Source organism: Nerophis ophidion, linkage group LG12 (genome assembly GCF_033978795.1).
Source record: "Nerophis ophidion isolate RoL-2023_Sa linkage group LG12, RoL_Noph_v1.0, whole genome shotgun sequence".
NCBI classification, from domain to species: domain Eukaryota; kingdom Metazoa; phylum Chordata; class Actinopteri; order Syngnathiformes; family Syngnathidae; genus Nerophis; species Nerophis ophidion.
In genome coordinates this window covers 21,400,760-21,421,375 of record NC_084622.1, presented here as the reverse complement: position 1 = coordinate 21,421,375, position 20,616 = coordinate 21,400,760, and the positions used below count along the sequence as shown (strand labels likewise).

Here is a 20,616-nt window from a genome sequence, read left to right as displayed (position 1 = left end):
TTTTGTTGTTATTGTTGTATTTGCTGTTGTTGTTTTTGTCTCTCTCTCTAATCCCCCACTTATCCCCACAAATTCCCCCTCTGTCTTCCTTTTTTCCTCTTTCTATCCCCTCCTGCTCCGGCCCGGCTGCACCAAATGATAATATAAATACATTTAATAAAGTCAAATTCAAATAAGGCAACAAGTATCCTACACTTCTCTTTTGTAAAGTAAATCTGAACAGCCGATAAGCATCTACATCAACTATATGATTTGCCTGAGAAGCTGGACAGGACAAAAAAGGGAAGAAAAAAAAATATATGTATATATATATATATTCTATTACTGTTAAACTATGAATAACAAAACATGTGTCCTTTATCATATCTACACGTGTGACAAAAAAGGGGGTGAAAATGAGTGGTATTCAGTGAGGTAAGATGAACAAAATGCGCTGACAGTTCATCACTCCTGCCAAATGTCTTGCACTGAGTGGAGCGGATCACCACTCCAAGATGGCGGCCCTGCGTCTCGTCAGCGAGCAGTAGCGTGCCATGCTGCGTCTACTTAGAAGATGTCTATGCCCAGAACTACCATGAAAAAAAATAAATCAGAAAAGTTCTGAGCATGTGTAAGGAAGTGATCACTGTTAGTTATTCACCACTTATAGCTTATATTCACGATCAAAACTACAGTAGCAGGTTCTGGACCATCATTTGTAGAATGTACATCCATCCATCCATCCATTTTCTACCGCTTATTCCCTTTCGGGGTTGCGGGGGGCGCTGGCGCCTATCTCAGCTACAATCGGGCGGAAGGCAGGGTACACCCTGGACAAGTCACCACCTCATCGCAGGGCCAACACAGATAGACAGACAAAATTCACGCTCACATTCACACACTAGGGCCAATTTAGTGTTGCCAATAAACCTATCCCCAGGTGCATGTCTTTGGAAGTGGGAGGAAGCCGGAGTACCCGGAGGGAACCCACGCATTCACGGGGAGAACATGCAATATATAGAATATATATTGATAGAATATATATAGAATAGAATATATATATAGAATATATAGAATAGAATATATTTATATCATTCATATATTATATTTATACAATATATGTTGTATATTATTTATTATTATTATTGTTTATTGTAAGCGAACTGTGGTGCTGAATTTCCCCCAGGGATCAATAAAGTACTTTCTATTCTATTCTATTCAATTTGTCTAAAATAGTCATAATTGGCTCCTAAAAAGTGTGTATGATTTGCATGGTTGTTGGTAGGGAAAGTATCAGTGGTTCCTACCTCGCCGTCAGGCTGGAGAATCTCCGGGAGTTTGATATTATTTTGATCATATTTATTTACTCTCAAACTTTGTAAGTCTTTGGGTGTCAAACATCAGACGTATTTGGTAATAACTTGTTTTTTCCACTCGACTGGTACTTTAAAGGCCTACTGAAAGCCACTACTAGCGACCACACAGTCTGATAGTTTATATATCAATGATGAAATATTAACATTGCAACACATGCCAATACGGCCTTTTTAGTTTACTAAATTGCAATTTGAAATTTGCCGCAAAGTGTCCTGTTGAAAACGTCGCGGAATGATGACGCGTATGATGACGTAATTGGTTGGAGCGGACATTTTATCCCAGCACTACTCACGGCTAAAAGTCGTCTCTTTTCATCGCATAATTACACAGTATTCTTTGTTTGTTGTGTGAATTGTGAATTATATTTATATAGCGCTTTTCTCTAGTGACTCAAAGCGCTTTACATAGTGAAACCCAATATCTAAGTTACATTTAAACCAGTGTGGGTGGCACTGGGAGCAGGTGGGTAAAGTGCCTTGCCCAAGGACACAACGGCAGTGACTAGGATAGCGGAAGCGGGAATCGAACCTGCAACCCTCAAGTTGCTGGCACGGCCACTCTACCAACCGAGCTATGCCGCCCACTGAGTGCTTCACCGCTGTGAAGCTTTAATATGGAACCAAGCGATCATGTTTCTCTACCACATGTCAGCCGGCAGGTTTCGGCTCTTACCGGAAACATGAGCAGAGCTTGCGTCCTCCTGCAGCTGTCAAAGAGGTAGCTGCAACTTTTTTGGCTCCTTCATGGCTTCCATCAGAGAAACTGGCGGTCACCACAACCGTCCGACTTTCAGGTATGACTTTATAATCACACTAGTAACACAATAAGCAGAAAACTGACTCTCCAAAATTACCCTAGTAAATGTGTCTAATAACATCTGAATCGCTCCCACTGTATAGTCTTTTATTTTTATTTTTCCTAGTCCTTCACTCTCACTTTCCTCATCCAGAAATCTTTCACCCTTGCTCAAATTAATGGGGAAATCGTCGCTTTCTCGGTCGGAATCGCCCTCGCTGCTGGTGGCCATGATTGTAAACAATGTGAGGAGCTCCACAACCTGTGACATCACGCGCACATCGTCTGCTACTTCCGGTACAGGCAAGGCTTTTTTATCAGCGACCAAAAGTTGCAAACTTTATCGTGGATGTTCTCTACTAAATCCTTTCAGCAAAAATATGGCAATACGGCGAAATGATCAAGTATGACACATAGAATGGACCTGCTATCCCCGTTTAAATAAGAACATCTCATTTCAGTAGGCCTTTAAAGGTTCCTGTGTTGCCAGCTTGCTTCTCTGGTAAATGAGCAGTCTTGGAGTTTATCACAGATTTATCAATAATTGTCATTTAAAAGAGTGATACTAACTGAGAAGAGATGTAATCATCCCAAACCACACAAACACTAATCCTGCAGGCTTAAATAAAAGTTGCAAGTCATTCTTTCTAAATGAGCTGATACATGTGTAAAAAAGGACAACATGACAGAATAGTGTGATGGACAGCAGATGTAGAGCCCGAAGAGTCACAACAACAGTCATGTATGAGAATTTACAACATTTGAAAATAAATGGAGGAGTGCTTGGAATAATTGAGTACACACTAGGAAAGTACTCCACTTTTATGGTTGAGGATTAGAAGACCTACAGTCCTGGTCAAAAGTTGACATACACTTGTAAAGAACATGATGTCATGGCTGTCTTGAGTTTCCAATCATTTCTACAACTCTTTTTGGGGATAGAGTGATTGGAGCACATACTTGTTGGTCACAAAAAAAAAACATTCATGAAGTTTGCTTCTTTTATGAATGTAATATGGGTCTACTGAAAATGTGAGTGTAGAGAGGCGGAGCCGGCGAACGAGCAGTAGGGCAGGGCACGCTGGAGCCCTGCCCAAGATGGCGGCAAGGAGGCGGAGAATGCGGCTGAGCGGAGAGGCCGAGCGTGCTGGGAGCCACGTCGCAATCATATTCAGGTGCGTGGATCGGCACACAATTGATATTTCTCCTCTGGCTGTATAAATCCAATCCAATCCACTTTATTTATATAGCACATTTACACAACAATAACGTTTCCAAAGTGCTGCACAGCCATGTTAAAAACAATATTATGCTCCACCAATGACTGAATAAAACAAAAAAAAAAACAATAAAAACAAATATGATTTAAAAACTATTTTAAAGGGTAAAATCAATTAAAACAGTAAAATAAAAATCAAAGTGTATAAAAAAATCACAGAGTATAAAAGGGGAGGAGGAAAGATCGTGGCAGAAGAAGTAGGAGAACCAGCAGCAGTACCCGACGATCGAGAGCGACAAAGAGCGAGCCGCAGACGACGAAGACGCGGCTGACTGAAGGCGAGCAGGAGAGAAGGAGCTGAAAAGCGTCCCTACTGCAGACAAGCTTGCTTTATTGAAAGAATAAACAATAGTCGACCCTGCTCAGCATTGTCTTTCCTTGATGGTCCATGGAACCTGCACGACCACGACAAGAGGCCGTCACAGTCAGCAAATCTGCTGGCTCAAAAGTACTGTATTTTTTTCATTATAAGTCGCTCCGGAGTATACGTCGCACCGGCCGAAAATGCATAATAAAGTAGGAAAACAACGATGTATAAGTCGCATTTTTGGGGGAAATTTATTTGATAAAATCCAACACCAAGAATAGACATTTGAAAGGCAATTTAAAATAAATAAAGAATAGTGAACAACGGGCTGAATAAGTGTACGTTCTATGAGGCATAAATAACCATCTGGTATGTTAACCTAACATATTATGGTAAGTCATTCAAATAACTATAACATATAAAACATGCTATACCTTTACCAAACAATCTGTCACTCCCAATCGATAAATCCCATGAAATCTTCCTCGATGTCGCTTCTAAACAACTCTGCCAACTCCAAAGGTATGCGCCGCTTCCTCTTGTCGTTTTCTGCTGCATATTTCACTAAATCCAGCTTGTAATCTGCAGTAAATGATTTCCTTTTCGGTGCCATTTTTGTTCAGCCCTTCTCAGTTTTTATAAGTTACCGCCAACGATGAAATGATCCATTTTAATAGCTACGGCAGTAGCATATAGCAGTTAGCATCCCATGACCCACAATGCACTTCTGCCATGACCCTCCCCCGCCAAATTCTTATTGGTTGACGTGTGTGTGTGACGATTGCTGACATTTTCTTAATCTCTTCCGTGAATGAGATAAATAATATTATTTGATATTTTACGGTAATGTGTTAATAATTTCACACATAAGCCGCTGCGGAGTATATGTCGCACCTCCGGCCAAACTATGAAAAAAACTGCAATTTAAAGTCCGAAAAATATGGTATACATACAGAAATGTTGATATTTGGTTACATGTCCCTTGGCAATAAGGCGCTTTTGGTAGCCATCCACAAGCTTCTGCTTGAATTTTTGACCACTCTTAAAGGGGAACATTATCACAATTTCAAAAGGGTTAAAAACAATAAAAATCACTTCCCGGTGGCTTGTTTTATTTTTCGAAGTTTTTTTCAAAATTTTACACCTCCCGGAATATTTCTAAAAAAAGCTTTAAAGTTCTTGATTTGCGCTATTTGCGATGCGACTGCCCATTTCCCTGTGACGTCATACAGGGCTGCCAATACAAACAACATGGCGGTTACCACAGCAAGATATAGCGACATTAGCTCGGATTCAGACTCGGATTTCAGCGGCTTAAGCGATTCAACAGATTACGCATGTATTGAAACAGATGGTCGGAGTATGGAGGCAGATAGCGAAAACGAAATTGAAGAAGAAATTGAAGCTATTGAGCGAATAGCTATTGACGCTATTCGGCCATAGCGTGGGTGTACCTAATGAAGTGGCCCATAGCATGGCTGCTTTATTAGCATCGCCGGTAAAATGTGCGGACCAAACGATCAGGACTTTCGCATCTTGTGACACTGGAGCAACTTAAATCCGTTGATTGGTAAGTGTTTGTTTCGCATTAAATGTGGGTATCTAGTTTCAAATGTACATACAGCTAGCGTAAATAGCATGTTAGCATCGATTAGCGTAGCATGTTAGCATCGATTAGCTGGCAGTCATGCCATGACCAAATATGTCTGATTAGCACATAAGTCAACAACATCAACAAAACTCACCTTTGTGATTTTGTTGCCTTAATCGTTGCAAATGCATCTGCAGGTTATCCATACATCTCTGTGCCATGTCTGTCTTAGCATCGCTGGTCAAATGTGAAGACACTCTGGCACATTCAATGGGGGTCTGGCGGCAGATTTCTTGCCAGTGGTGCAACTTGAATCCCTCCCTGTTAGTGTTGTTATACCCTCCGACAACACACCGACGAGGCATGATGTCTCCAAGGTTCCAAAAAATAGTCGAAAAAACGGAAATTAACAGAGCTGAGACCCGGTGTTTGTAATGTGTTGAAAATGAAAATGGCGGCTTTATTACCTCGGCGACGTCACATTCTGACGTCACCCCCTCCAGAGCGATAAACAGAAAGGCGTTTAATTTGCCAAAATTCACCCATTTAGAGTTTGGAAATCGGTTAAAAAAATACATGGTCTTTTTTCTGCAACATCAAGGTATATATTGACCCTTGCATAGGTTTGGTGATAATGTTCCCCTTTAACAAAATTGGTGCAGTTCAGATAAACTAGTTGGTTTTCTGAAAAGGACTTGTTTCTTCAGCATTGTCCACATGTCAGGACTTTAGGAAGGCTATTTCTAAAGCCTGATTTAGCCATTCCTTTACCACTTTTGACCTGTGTTTGGGGTCATTGTCCTGTTGGAACACCCAACTGCACCCAAGACCCAACCTCCAGGCTGATGATTTTATGTTGTCCTGAAGAACTTGGAGGTAATTTCCTTTTTCATTGTCCCATTTACTCTCTGTAAAGCACCAGTTCCATTGGCAGCAAAACAGGCCCGGAGTATAAGACTACCACCACCATGCTTGACGGTGGTGCACCAGGCACAGAACTTTCCTCCAGAAGGTCTTATCTTTGTCCATGTGATGTCAGATGAAACACAAATTGAGCTGTTTGGCCACAATACCCCGCAATATGTTTGGAGGAGAAAAGGTGAGGCCTTTAATCCCAGGAACACCACACCTACCGTCAGTCATAGCGGTGGTAGTATTATGTTTTAGGCCTGTTTTGCTGCCAATCGAACTGGTCTTTTACAGAGAGTAAATTTGACAAAGAAAAAGGAGGATTACCTCCAAATACTTTAGGAAAAGCTAAATTCATCAGCCCGGAGGTCGGTTCTTGGGTGCAGTTGGGCGTTCCAACAGGACAATGACCCCAAACATACGTCAAAAGTGGTAAAGGAATGCTAAATCAGGCTAAAAATAAGGTTTTAGAAAGGCCTTCCCTACGTCCTGACTTAATGAACATGTGGACAATGCTGAAGAAACAAGACCATGTCAGAAAACCAACAAATTTATCCGAACTGCACCAATTTTGTCAAGAGGAGTGGTCAATAAGTCAAGCAGAAGCTTGTGGATGCTACCAAAAGTGCCTTATTGCAGTGAAACTTCCCAAAGGACATGTAAGCAAATATTAACATTGCTGTATGTAGGGATGTCCGATAATGGCTTTTTTGCCGATATCCGATATTCTTCAACTCTTAATTACCGATTCTGATATCAACCGATATCGCTATCGGTAACAGTGAACAGTCGTGGAATTAACACATTATTATGCCTAATTTTGTTGTGATGCCCCGCTGGATGCATTAAACTATGTAACAAGATTTTCCAAAATAAATCAACTCAAGTTATGGAAAAAAATGCCAACATGGCACTGCCATATTTATTATTGAAGTCACAAAGTGCATTATTTTTTTTTAACATGCCTCAAAACAGTTGAGGTGGCGGGAGGGGGTAAGAGGGTAGCGGGGGGTGTATATTGTAGTGTCCCGGAAGAGTTAGTGCTGCAAGGGTTCTTGGTATTTGTTCTGTTGTGTTTATGTTGTGTTACGGTGCAGATGTTCTCCCGAAATGTGTTTGTTGTTCTTGTTTGGTGTGGGTTCACAGTGTGGCGCATATTTGTAACAGTGTCAAAGTTGTTTATACGGCCACCCTCAGTGTGACCTGTATGGCTGTTGACCAAGTATGCATAGCATTCGCTGGTGTGTGTAAAAAGCCGTGGATATTATGTGACTGGACATGCAAAGGCAGTGCCTTTAAAGTTTATTGGTGCTCTGCAGTTCTCCCTACATCCGTGTACAACCCTGCGTTTTAAAAAGTCCCTAAATTTTCCTTTTTGAAACCAATACCGATAATTTTCGATATTACATTTTAAAGCACTAATGGGCCGATGATATCGGCAGTTCGATTGATCGGACATCTCTTGCTGTATGTATACTTTTGACCCAGCACATTTGTTCACATTTTCAGCAGATACATAATACATTCATAAAAGAAGCAAACTTCATGAATGTTTTTTGTGACCAACATGTGCTCTAATCACTCTCACAAAAAAATAAGAGTTGTAGAAATGATTGGAAACTCAAGACAGCCATGACGTTATGTTCTTTACAAGTGTGGGTAAACTTTTGACCAGGACTGTATGTTCCTCACATGCACTTCCTCTCCTAACTGTTGCTGTCCTGATTACCTCCAAGTCGAAGATGGGAGCTCCCAGGATGTCTTTGAGGGCCGCCTGGTCGATCACGATGGGCATCTCTGGAGGCGCTGCCTGATCTGAGCGATGCAAAAAGACGAGTCAGCATTTTGTCTGCTTACAGACAGATGTGTAGGTGAATAGACAGTCTATTATTACATGATGTGACAAACATCGATTCCCAAAACAGCCAAAAGTCAGTGAACAGCAAATACAAAGTGAGATATTCCCAACTGGTACCAGCAGTGCTTCTCAAATGGGGTACTTGAAGGTATGCCAAGGGGTACGTGAGTTTTTTTTCAAATATTCTAAAAAATAGCAACAATTCCAAAATCCTTTATAAATATATTTATTGAGTAATGCTTGAAAAAAATATGATTGTAAGTTCATAAACTGTGAAAAGAAATGCAACAACGCAATATTCAGTGTTGACAGCTCGATTTTTTGTGGTCATGTTCCATAAATATTTCTTTTTTTGTGAAGAAATGTTTAGAATGAAGTTGATGAATCCAGATGGATCTCTATTACAATCCCCAAAGAGGGCACTTTAAGTTGATGATTACTTCCATGTGTAGAAATCTTTATTTATAATTGAATCACTTGTTTATTTTTCAACAAGTTTTTAGTTATTTTTATATCTTTTTTTCCAAATAGTTCAAGAAAGACCACTACAAATGAGCAATATTTTGCACTGTAATACAATTTAATAAATCAGAAACTGATGACATAGTGCTGTATTTTACTTCTTTATCTCTTTCTTTCAACCAAAAATGCTTTGCTCTGATTAGGGGGTACTTGAATTTAAAAAATGTTCTGCTGAAAAAAGGTGGAGAACCACTGCTCTACAGGACAACTTAAATAGGACTTTTCATCTTGTTTGTACTCGTAGACCAGTAGTTCTCAACCTGGGTTCGATCGCACCCTAGTGGTTCGGCGGAGGTCAAAACACACCCGACTCATCGTGTAAATAAAAACTTCTCCCTATCTAGCTGACCTATTTGCAGGTGTGTAATTTGTTGGGAGTTTATGCACTGTGTTGGTTCTGTGGTTTGAACAAGCTGATGTTCATGCACGGTTCATTTGGTGCACCAGTAAACAAAACATGGTAACACTTTTTAAAATTCGCTCCATTCTGTCCACTAAAGACGCTGAGATCATTATCCATGCGTTTGTTACGTCTCGTCTCGATTACTGTAACGTATTATTTTCGGGTCTCCCCAGGTCTACCATTAAAAGATTACAGTTGGTACAAAATGCGGCTGCTAGACTTTTGACAAGAACAAGAAAGTTTGATCACATTACACCTGTACTGTATATACCTTTATATACATATATACATACATATTACGCCTATACTGGCTCACCTGCACTGGCTTCCTGTGCACTTAAGATGTGACTTTAAGGTTTTACTACTTACGTATAAAATACTACACGGTCTAGCTCCAGCCTATCTTGCCGATTGTATTGTACCATATGTCCCGGCAAGAAATCTGCCTTCAAAAGACTCCGGCTTATTAGTGATTCCTAAAGCCCAAAAAAAGTCTGCGGGCTATAAAGCGTTTTCCGTTCGGGCTCCAGTACTCTGGAATGCCCTCCCGGTAACAGTTGGAGATGCCACCTCAGTAGAAGCATTTAAGTCTCACCTTAAAACTCATTTGTATACTCTAGCCTTTAAATAGACCTCCTTTTTAGACCAGTTGATCTGCCGCTTCTTTTCTTTTTCTCCTATGTCCCCCCCTCCCTTGTGGAGGGGGTCCGGTCCGATGACCATGGATGAAGTACTGGCTGTCCAGAGTCGAGACCCAGGATGCATCGCTCGCCTGTATCGGTTAAGGACACCTCTACGCTGCTGATCCGCCTCCGCTTGAGATGGTTTCCTGTGGACGGGACTCTCGCTGCTGTCTTGGATCCGCTTTGAACTGAACTCTTGCGGCTGTGTTGGAGCCACTATGGATTGAACTTTCACAGTATCATGTTAGACCCGCTCGACATCCATTGCTTTCGGTCCCGTAGAGGGGGGGGTTGCCCACTTCTGAGGTCCTCTCCAAGGTTTCTCATAGTCAGCAATTTCACTGGCGTCCCACTGGATGTGAATTCTCCCTGCCCACTGGGTGTGAGTTTTCCTTGCCCTTTTGTGGGTTCTTCCGAGGATGTTGTAGTCGTAATGGTTTGTACAGTCCTTTGAGACATTTGTGATTTAGGGCTATATAAATAAACATTGATTGATTGATTAGTATGGGGAACATATTCACCATTAATCAGTTGCTTATTGAAATGCAAATTAGGAAAATATTGGCTATTAACTAGTCATTATTACCGTATTTTTTGGATTATAAATCGCTACACAGTATACGTCTCACCGGCCGAAAATGCACAATAAAGAAGGAAGAAAACATATATACGTTGCACTGGAGTATAAGTCGCATTTTTTGGGATATTTATTTTATAAAATCCAACACCAAGAATAGACATTTGAAAGGCAATTTAAAATAAATAAAGAATAGTGAACAACAGGCTGAATAAGTGTACGTTATATGAGGCATAAATAACCAACTGAGAAGGTGCTTTTTTTTTAATGATTGAAACTTTTAGTAGTAGATTCCACAGTACAGTACATATTCCGTACAATTGACCACTAAATGGTAACACCCCAATAAGTTTTTCAACTTGTTTAAGTCGGGGTCCACGTTAATCAATTCATGCTATGTTAACCTAACATATTATGGTAAGAGTCATTCAAATAACTATAACATATAGAACATGCTATACCTTTACCAAACAATCTGTCACTCCTAATCCATAAATCCTATGAAATCTTCTTCCTCGATGTCGCTTCTAAACAACTCTGCCAACTCCAAAAGGTATGCGCCGCTTCCTCTTGTCCTTTTCTGCTGCATAAGTAGTGTCAAAGCGCTTTGAGTACCTTGAAGGTAGAAAAGCGCTATACAAGTACAACCCATTTATCATTTATTTATATTTCACTAAATCCAGCTTGTAATCTGCAGTACATGATTTCCTTTTCGCTGCCATTTTTGTTCAGCCCTTCTCACTTTTTATAAGTTACCGCCAACGATGAAATGATCCATTTTATTGGCCACGGCAGTAGCATATAGCAGTTAGCATCCCATGACCCACAATGCACTTCTGCCATGACCCTCCCCAGCCAAATTCTTATTGGTTGACATGTGTCCCGATTGCTGACATTTTCTTTGTCTCTTCTGCGAATGAGATAAATAATATTTGATATCTAGCTGCTTGTGTCAAATATGAGTCATTAAATGACTCCCGCGCTAGTGATCCTTCTTGCTACTACTCGGCTGCAGAAGAAGTGACAACAAGCAGCAAGAGTGAGCAGCGATCGTTTATTTTTTCCTCTCGCTTGCACTTTTAACATGGAGGATTACATATCTAAATTAAACAGTTTTCTAAACTGGACTTTCAATCGAAACAGGAGGTAATAAAGTGAGATCTCCATCAAAACAGAGATACTTTTAAAACTGAAGAAAGATAAGGAAGACTTCTATAAACAAGTTATCGATGCTTTTGATCAGAAGGAGCTGCGCATGGACTTAATATATAAGTAAAGGTAAGACCATAATAAAGTTTTTTTTGTTATTAAATGTGCTTTTCATGATGGTATCCTTACATCACACTCAAATTTATAAGCGCAGGCATAATTTTACCGCATGCCTTTGGTAAGCGCCGGAGTGAGGAGAGATTTAAAATAATTAGCGCATGCTTGCCTTTACCGCATGTGAGAAGAGATTTTAAATTTATTAACGCCCCGGCGGCAATTCAAGGAAATACGGTATGTGTCCATGAAAGGGCATTTTAAGACTTTTCTTAATTTGATTACATGCTGCAGTATGATTTTATTGTTATAGCTGTATTGCATGATTTTTGTATCCCTTTAATTTAGGTGGCCAGAGACTGCTGTTGGAAATTGGCTATTTAGATCAAATCTGGTACAGAACATATCTGTCTTTGAGCCTAAAGGCCTACTGAAACCCACTACTACAGACCACGCAGTCTGATAGTTTATACATCAATGATGAAATATTAACATTGCAACACATGCCAATACGGCCTTTTTAGTTTACTAAATTGCAATTTTAAATTTCCCACGAAGTGTCCTGTTGAAAACGATGACACTTTTGTTGACGCGTGCTTGTGACGTGATTGGTTGTAGCGGACATTTTATCCCAGCTTCACTCACGGCTAAAAGTAGTCTAATTTAATCGCATAATTACACAGTATTCTGGACATCTGTGTTGCTGAATCTTTTGCAATTTGTTCAATTAATAATGGAGACGTCAAAGAAGAATGCTGTTGGTGGAAAGCGGTGTATTGCAGCTGCCTTTAGCAACCAAAACACAGCCGGTGTTTCTTTGTTGTGAAGCTTTAATATGGAACAGAGCGGTCAAGCGAACACGTTTCTCTACCACATGTCAACCGGCAGGTTTCGGTGAGAAAATTGTGGTAATAAGTCGGCTCTTACCGTAGACATGAGCGGAGCTTGTGTCGTTCTTCCTGCAGCTGTCAAAGAGGCAGCTGCGACTTTCTTGGCTCCTCCATGGCTTCACTCAAGAGACACTGGCGGTCACCACACCCCTCCGACTTTCAGGTATGACTTTATAATCTCACTAAAACACTAGTAACACAATAATCAGGTAAGAGATGTTCCAGAATTATCCTAGTAAATGTGTCTAATAACATCTAAATCGCTCTCACTGCCCTCGCTTTTTTTTTTTCCCCTAGTGCTTCACTCTCACTTTCCTCATCCACGAATCTTTCATCCTCGCTCAAATTAATGTGGAAATTGTCGTTCTCTCGGTCAGAATCGCTCGCGCTGCCGATGTCTATGATTGTAAACAATGTTCAGATGTGAGGGTCCTCACACCAGTGATGTCACTTGCACATCGTCTGCTACTTCCGGTGTATGTATATATCTGTGTATACATACATGTGTGTGTATATATATACACACACGTATATATACACAAATATATACACACACACATGTATATATACACGTGTGTGTATATATATATATATATATATATACACACACGTATATATACATATATATACACAGTATATGTGTGTGTGTATATATACACACACACATACACATATTTATATATACACACACACATATATACATACACACATGTATATATATATATATACACACACATATATATACATAACACATATATATATATGTATATACATAAACATATACATGAACATGTGTGTATATATGTATACACACACACACACATATATATATATATATATATATATATAACACCTAGCTAAATGACACACACACACATATATATATATATATATATATGTGTGTGTGTGTGTGTGTCATTTAGCTAGGTGTTATATATATATATATATAACATATAAATATAACATATATATATATATATATATATATATATATATATATATATATACATATAACACCCAGCTGTCTGTTGCAAGATCTAGCTACAACCAAAAATGTTTCAAAACTCCAAACAGAAAGGCAAGCCCCGCATTGATTCCACCAGCATGCATCTTCCAGAGAAAGTTTGCCAAGTCCCTCAACAACATCCTGTCTGAAGAACAGCAGCATTACTCCGCCTCCGAGAAATGGGGCCACCTCAGGGAGGCCATCCAGAAAACAGTCCTTGCAACATTTCGGAGGAAGATATTCAAAAACAACGACTGGTTTGTTGCCAAGTCCAGCGAGATGACCCCTGTCATTGAAGCAAAGCGTGCTGCCCTTACTGAATACAAACGCTCCCCAAATGAGAAGTCCCTGCAAGCACTGAGAATTACAAGAAGCAAAGTGCAACAGACTGCAAGACATTGTGCCAATGAATACTGGCAACAACTCAGTGAATCCATCCAGTCTGCAGCTACCTCAGGTAACATCAGAGGGATGTACGAGGGCATCAAGGCTGCTTTGGGCCCAACACAGAGCAAAACAGCACCCCAAAGACCACCAGCAGGGAAGTTATCACTGACAAGGGCAAGCAGTTGGACGGATGGGTAGAGCACTATTCAGAACTCTACTCAAGAGAGAACACTGTAGTCGCCTCAGCCCTTGAACAGCTGCCCATCATTGAGGAATTAGATGCTGAACCAACACTTGTTGAACTTCACAAAGCGATCGACAGCTTAGCGATTGGCAAAGCACCTGGTACTGATGGCATCCCCCCAGATCTCATCAAGCGCTGTAAAGACACCCTCCTGCAGCCTTTGCATGATGTCCTCTGCCAGTGCTGGAAAGAGGGAGCCATGCCGCAGGACATGAGAGATGCCAAGATTGTCACCCTTTACAAAAATAAGGGTGACAGGAGCGACTGTAACAATTACAGGGGCATCTCCCTCCTGAATATAGTAGGAAAACTCTATGCCCGTGTCGTGCTTGTGCGCCTTCAGACTCTTGCTGAGCGCGTTTACCCGGAATCTCAATGCGGCTTTCGCGCCAAGCGCTCTACAGTGGACATGATATTCTCCCTACGCCAACTTCAGGAGAAATGCAGGGAACAACAGAAGCTCCTGTACATATCCTTCATTGACCTCACCAAGGCTTTCGACCTGGTTAGCAGAGAAGGGCTCTTCGGCATCCTACCCAAGATTGGATGCCCTCCAAAGCTCCATAGTCTCATTAGATCTTTCCATGACGACATGAAGGCAACCATCCAGTATGAGGGTAGCATATCCAACCCATTTCACATTAAGAGCGGAGTCAAGCAAGGTTGCGTCCTTGCTCCTACCCTTTTCGGTATCTTCTTTGCCCTGCTCATCAAACATGCTTTTGGGACTGCAACAGAAGGGATATATCTACGTACAAGATCTGCCGGCCGACTTTTCAACCTAGCCCGTCTTAAAGCAAGGACCAAAGTCCGTGAGACAACCATCCGGGACATGCTCTTTGCTGATGATGCCGCCGTCATTTCGCACATTGAACAAGAACTCCAGTGCCTTATGGACAGATTCTCCCAGGTCTGCAAAGACTTTGGGCTTTCCATCAGCCTAAACAAGACCAATGTGCTGAGTCAGGAAGTGAACACTCCACCAGCCATCACAATCGATAGGCACCAACTCAAAATAGTACACCAATTTACTTACGTGGGATCCACCATCAGTGACAATCTGTTCCTTGATGGTGAGATCAACAAACGTATCGGCAAAGCTGCCACAACCCTAGGGCGCCTCACAACCCGCGTCTGGGAGAACTTGAAGCTGACAACTCCTACCAAGATGCCAGTGTACAACGCCTGCATTGTCAGCACTCTTCTCTACGGCAGCGAAACATGGACAACATACTCCAAACAAGAGCGCAAACTGAACACCTTCCACATGCGCTGCCTTCGCCGCATCCTCGGCATCCATTGGAGTGACAAGGTGACGAATGCCCAAGTCCTCCAACGCGCTGGTCTTCCTACCATGTTCACGCTGCTCGGACAACGCAGGCTGCGTTGGCTCGGCCACGTGTGCCGTATGGAGGATGGACGTATCCCAAAGGACATCCTGTATGGCGAACTTGCCTCTGGCAAGAGATCTGTTGGCTGGCCGAAACTGCGCTTCAAAGATATCTGCAAGCGGGACATGAAAGCCCTGGACATAAACACTGAACATTAGGAAGATGTAGCGGCTGACCGCAACAAATGGCGCAGTGTCCTTCACAAACAGCTGAAGACTGGCGAGGAAAAGATCCATGCCACAGCCAATGAAAAAAGAACCAAGCGGAAGACAAGCACTCCTGCAATTGCGCCTTCCAGCTACATCTGCAGTAAATACGGCCGTGTTTGCCTCTCCCACATCGGACTCATCAGCCACAGCAGGCGTTGTCGCTGAGTTTAAACTTGACCTCTGGACTGGCGCAGTATCCATAGTCGTTACGACTGACGGAGGCCTAAAATATATATATATATATATATATATATATATATATACGTGTGTGTGTGTGTGTGTGAACACAAATATAAATTTGGACTTTATTTGGCTTTCGGCCTTGGACCCTTTTTTTTTTTTTTATCCCAATGCAACCCTTGAGTCAAAAAAGTTTGGACACCCCTGCTGTAAAACTTACAAATGTTGCTTGGAGTGATGAATGAAGGATTCATACGAGGAGAAACGCTATCGACGGCTAGAAAACCAAACAGTACTCCGGTCAAAAAAACAAAGAAAAAAACAATAGTGTAAGGACACTGCAGCACCTGCAGTGAGCAAAAAGATCCAAAAGAGGGCACTGTAGCACAAACAATAAAACACTTTCTCAGCGTATTTCTTATATTCCGCAGGATTTAAAATGTACAAAAAAATTTGCGGCGTATAGTCCGGGAATTTATATTATGTAGTTTTGAATTACATATAACATAATATATATAATAAATATAACATTTTCACGACCTCTGATCCTTCTTTTGGATTATTTCCTATTCACACATTTGTCCAAAAATTACATTTTATCTGGCCCAATGATTTCTGAACAAAACTGTCTTGATACAACTGATGTGTTGACTTTCAGCTTTTTCTAGGAGTTTTTTTTTGGTTTTACACAAATATGCAGGACCACAAAACGTCTATTCAAACTTCACAGCACTGCTTTCAATTCCCTAAAACAGTAAATACGTTCTGCATCACACTAAAAATACAAAACATTATTTTTTGCGGAGGGTATGGATAAAGAAGATAAGAGAGGACAAAAGTATAAAAGCAACAAACTTGCATTCCTTCAATGCTGAGCCGCCGCAAGTAATATCATTTATAGGAAACACTCATGGTCGGGTTTTTAAAAACATGTCCAAAGGAAAAAAAAAAAGAAATTCATTTTGAAGGCATCTCCTTAAAAGCTGGAAATTCCATCTTTCAACACAACATTACCGCAAAACAAACAGAGTGCAACACAGCATATGACTGGAAGACCATCCAAAAGAAAAGACAAGTTGGGAGAGACCCTGACAGCTAAACACGTTTCGTGCAAGCTCGGCCAAACAAAACCCAGCTTGAAAGTGTTTATGTGGTTATAATATAAAAAGGCCTTTAAATACCGTATTTTTCGGAGTATAAGCCATACCTGCCGAAAATGCATAATAAAGAAGGGAAAAAACATTTATAAGTCGCACTTTTTGGGGAAATTTTATTGATAAAACCCAACACCAAGAATCATACTTGCCAACCCTCCCGGATTTACCGTGAGACTCCCGAAATTCAGCGCCTCTCCCGAAAACCTCCCGGGATAAATTTTCTCCCGAAAATCTCCCAAAATTCAGGCAGAGCTGGAGGCCACGCCCCCTCCAGCTCCATGCGGACCCGAGTGACGTGTCGACAGCCTGTTTTCATGTCCGCTTTCCCACAATATAAACAGCATGTCTGCCCAATGACGTTATAACTGTAGAATGATCAAGGGCGAGTTCTTGGTTTCTTATGTGGGTTTATTGTTAGGCAGTCTCATTAACGTCCTCCCAGCACGGTAACAACACACAACAACAGCAGTCACGTTTTGGTCTACCGTAAAGCAATTTGTCTGCCGTAAACAGCAATGTTGTGACACTCTTAAACAGGACAATACTACCATCTACTGTGCATGCATATGTGACACTAACATCTACGGCTTTTAGAGCAGTGGTTCTCAACCTTTTTTCAGTGATGTACCCCCTGTGAACATTTTTTTAATTCAAGTACCCCCTAATCAGAGCAAAGCATTTTTGGTTGAAAAAAAAAGATAGAGAAGTGAAATACAGCACTATGTCATCAGTTTCTGATTAATTAAATTGAATAACAGTGCAAAATATTGCTCATTTGTAGTGGTCTTTCTTGAACTATTTGGAAAAAAAGATATAAAAATAACTAAAAACTTGTTGAAAAATAAACAAGTGATTGAATTATAAATAAAGATTTCTACACATACTGCGATGAGGTGGCGACTTGTCCAGGGTGTACCACGCCTTCCGCCTGATTGTAGCTGAGATAGGCACCAGCGCTCTAGAGGGAATAAGCGGTAGAAAATGGATGGATGGATAGCTGTAAATATACTCCTCCCCTCTTAACCACGCCCCTCGCCCGTCCCCCGACCACGCCCCCCACCATCGACCTCCCCAATTCGGAGATCTCAAGGTTGGCAAGTATGCAAGAATAGACATTTGAAAGGCAATTTAAAATAAATAAAGAATAGTGAACAACAGGCTGAATAAGTGTAGGTTATATGAGGCATAAATAACCAACTGAGAAGGTGCCTGCTATGTTAACCTAACATATTATGGTAAGAGTCATTCAAATAACTATAACATATAGAACATGCTATATCTTTACCAAACAATCTGTCACTCCTAAGTGCTAAATCCCATGAAATCTTATACGTCTAGTCTCTCACGTTAATGAGCTAAATAATATTATTTTATATTTTACGGTAATGTGTTAATAATTTCATACATAAGTCGCTCCTGAGTATAAGTCACACCCCCGGCCAAACTATGAAAAAAACTGCGAGTTATAGTCCGAAAAATATGGTAATGCGCTGTGTCAACATTGAATTGAATTGAATTGAACATTGAACCCTTACATTAATATCAGTGCAGTGGAACCTCGATTTACGAACCCCTTTTTTATGTCAACTTTTGGACTGGCACAAATATACCTTCGTGTGAACTATGTCTCTGTATGAACGCTTCATTTTCGCACCTGAAGACAAAAACGCAGGTCGCAGGCTTTGACTCACTTTCTCCATAAGATACTCTCACCTCTCAGCCTTTCAGTACGTGTGATGATTCCCTTTTGACATTTTTATTTTTAACTCAAAATGACTACCAAAAAGCCAACTGAGCGGGGCGGCATAGCTCGGTTGGTAGAGTGGCCGTGCCAGCAACTTGAGGGTTGCAGGTTCGATTCCCGCTTCCGCCATCCTAGTCATTGTTGTTGTGTCCTTGGGCAAGACACTTTACCCAACTGCTCCCAGTGCCACCCACGCTGGTTTAAATGTAACTTAGATATTGGGTGTCACTATGTAAAGCGCTTTGAGTCACTTGAGAAAAGCGCAAAATAAATATAATTCACTTCACTTCACAGAGCAGCGTGGAAAAAAGTATGCCGTATCAATCAAGTGTTTATTCATATAGCTCTAAATGTCTCAAAGGACTGCACAAGCCACAATGACATCCTCGGCTCAGACCCCACGTACTAGAGATGCGCGGATAGGGAATTATATCATCCGCAACCGCATCACCTAAGTCGTCATCCATCCACCGTCCACCCGAACCAACATTTTATCAGAACCGCAACCGCCCGCCACCCGCCCGTTGAAATACGTCAGAGGTCGGCCACCTTTACCACTCAAAGAGCTATTTAAACCCGTTTCACAAAGCGAACAAGACAATAGGAGATGCAAACATTCTCTAGAATGACTGCAGGAAGTCACCCTATTAAGTTTTAGGGCGTGCTATGAAGACATTGGCTTTGTCGCCTTCTACAGCATGTACGATCTGCTTGTCAGTCCAGCAACATGTTGTGATAGCTTCCGCAGACACACGCACACGACTGCAAGGCATACTGGGTGACACACAGTACACTAATGGTTGTGATATAAACAATTTTAAAACTCTTACTAATATGTGCCACCCTGTGAAGCCACACCAAACAAGAATGACAAACACATTTTGGGAGAACATCCTCACAGTAACACAACATAAACGCAACACAAGAAATACCCAGAATCCTTTGCATCTGTGAGACATCCTGAATATATTTTACACCCCCGCACCCTCAACCCCGCCCACCTTACCGACGCACCGGTGGGGGGTTGCAGGGTTTGCTGCTAGCGGGGTGTATAAAATAGTCAGGAAGTATCATGGATGCAAAGAATTCTGGGTATTTGTTGTGTTGCGTTTATGTTGTGTTACTGAGAGGATGTTCTCCCGAATTGTGTTTGTCATTCTTGTTTGGTGTGGCTTCACAGCGTGGCGCATATTAGTAAGAGTGTTAAAATTGTTTATATCACAGCCATTAGTGTACTCTGTCACCCAGTATGCCCTGCAGTCGTGTGCGTGTGTCTGCGGAAGCCTTCACAACATGTTGCTGGACTGACAAACAGATCGTACATGCTGTAGAAGACGTCAACGGCAAAGGCTTCATAGCACGCCCTAATAATTATTAACAGGGTGGCTGCCGGCAGACATTATTGAAAATGTTATCGTCTCCTAATGTCTTCTTCGCTTTGTGACACGGATCCTAAATGGCTCTTTGAATGGTTAAGGATACCGATCCCTGGACCATGTATATCAAATGGTTTCGGATGGTTCAACCGCCACCCGCCCGAGTCTAATTAAAATCTATTTTTTCGTCATGTCACCCACCCGACCTGCGGTTTATCCGCGGACTCTGCGGATGAGACCGCAAACCGCGCATCTCTACCACGTACACATCAATTACACTGGCAAGTATGATTGACCGTGCCGCAACACATTTTAATTGTGAAGATGACTGACTTTTAAGGAAAAAAATATGCCAGAGCAGACTTATTGCAAGCACAGCAAGGAAAAGATACCGCTCCATAAGCAACAGAAGAGCACACACGGGGTTTGGGGGGTGCTATACAGGACTGTCTAGCACCTTATATTGTGTTCAAACTTGAACTAAAATGT

General features: G+C 41.4%; 1 protein-coding gene across 1 annotated transcript in view; it reads right to left on the bottom strand.

The window, feature by feature from the left end:
- lonp2 (lon peptidase 2, peroxisomal) overlaps window positions 1-20,616 on the bottom strand; it is a 105,165-nt gene that overhangs the window by 7,434 nt on the left and 77,115 nt on the right. The window contains exon 14 of the mRNA XM_061917072.1: window positions 7,967-8,052. Coding sequence (XP_061773056.1) covers window positions 7,967-8,052 — 86 coding nt within the window. The remainder of the gene's footprint in view (window positions 1-7,966; window positions 8,053-20,616) is intronic.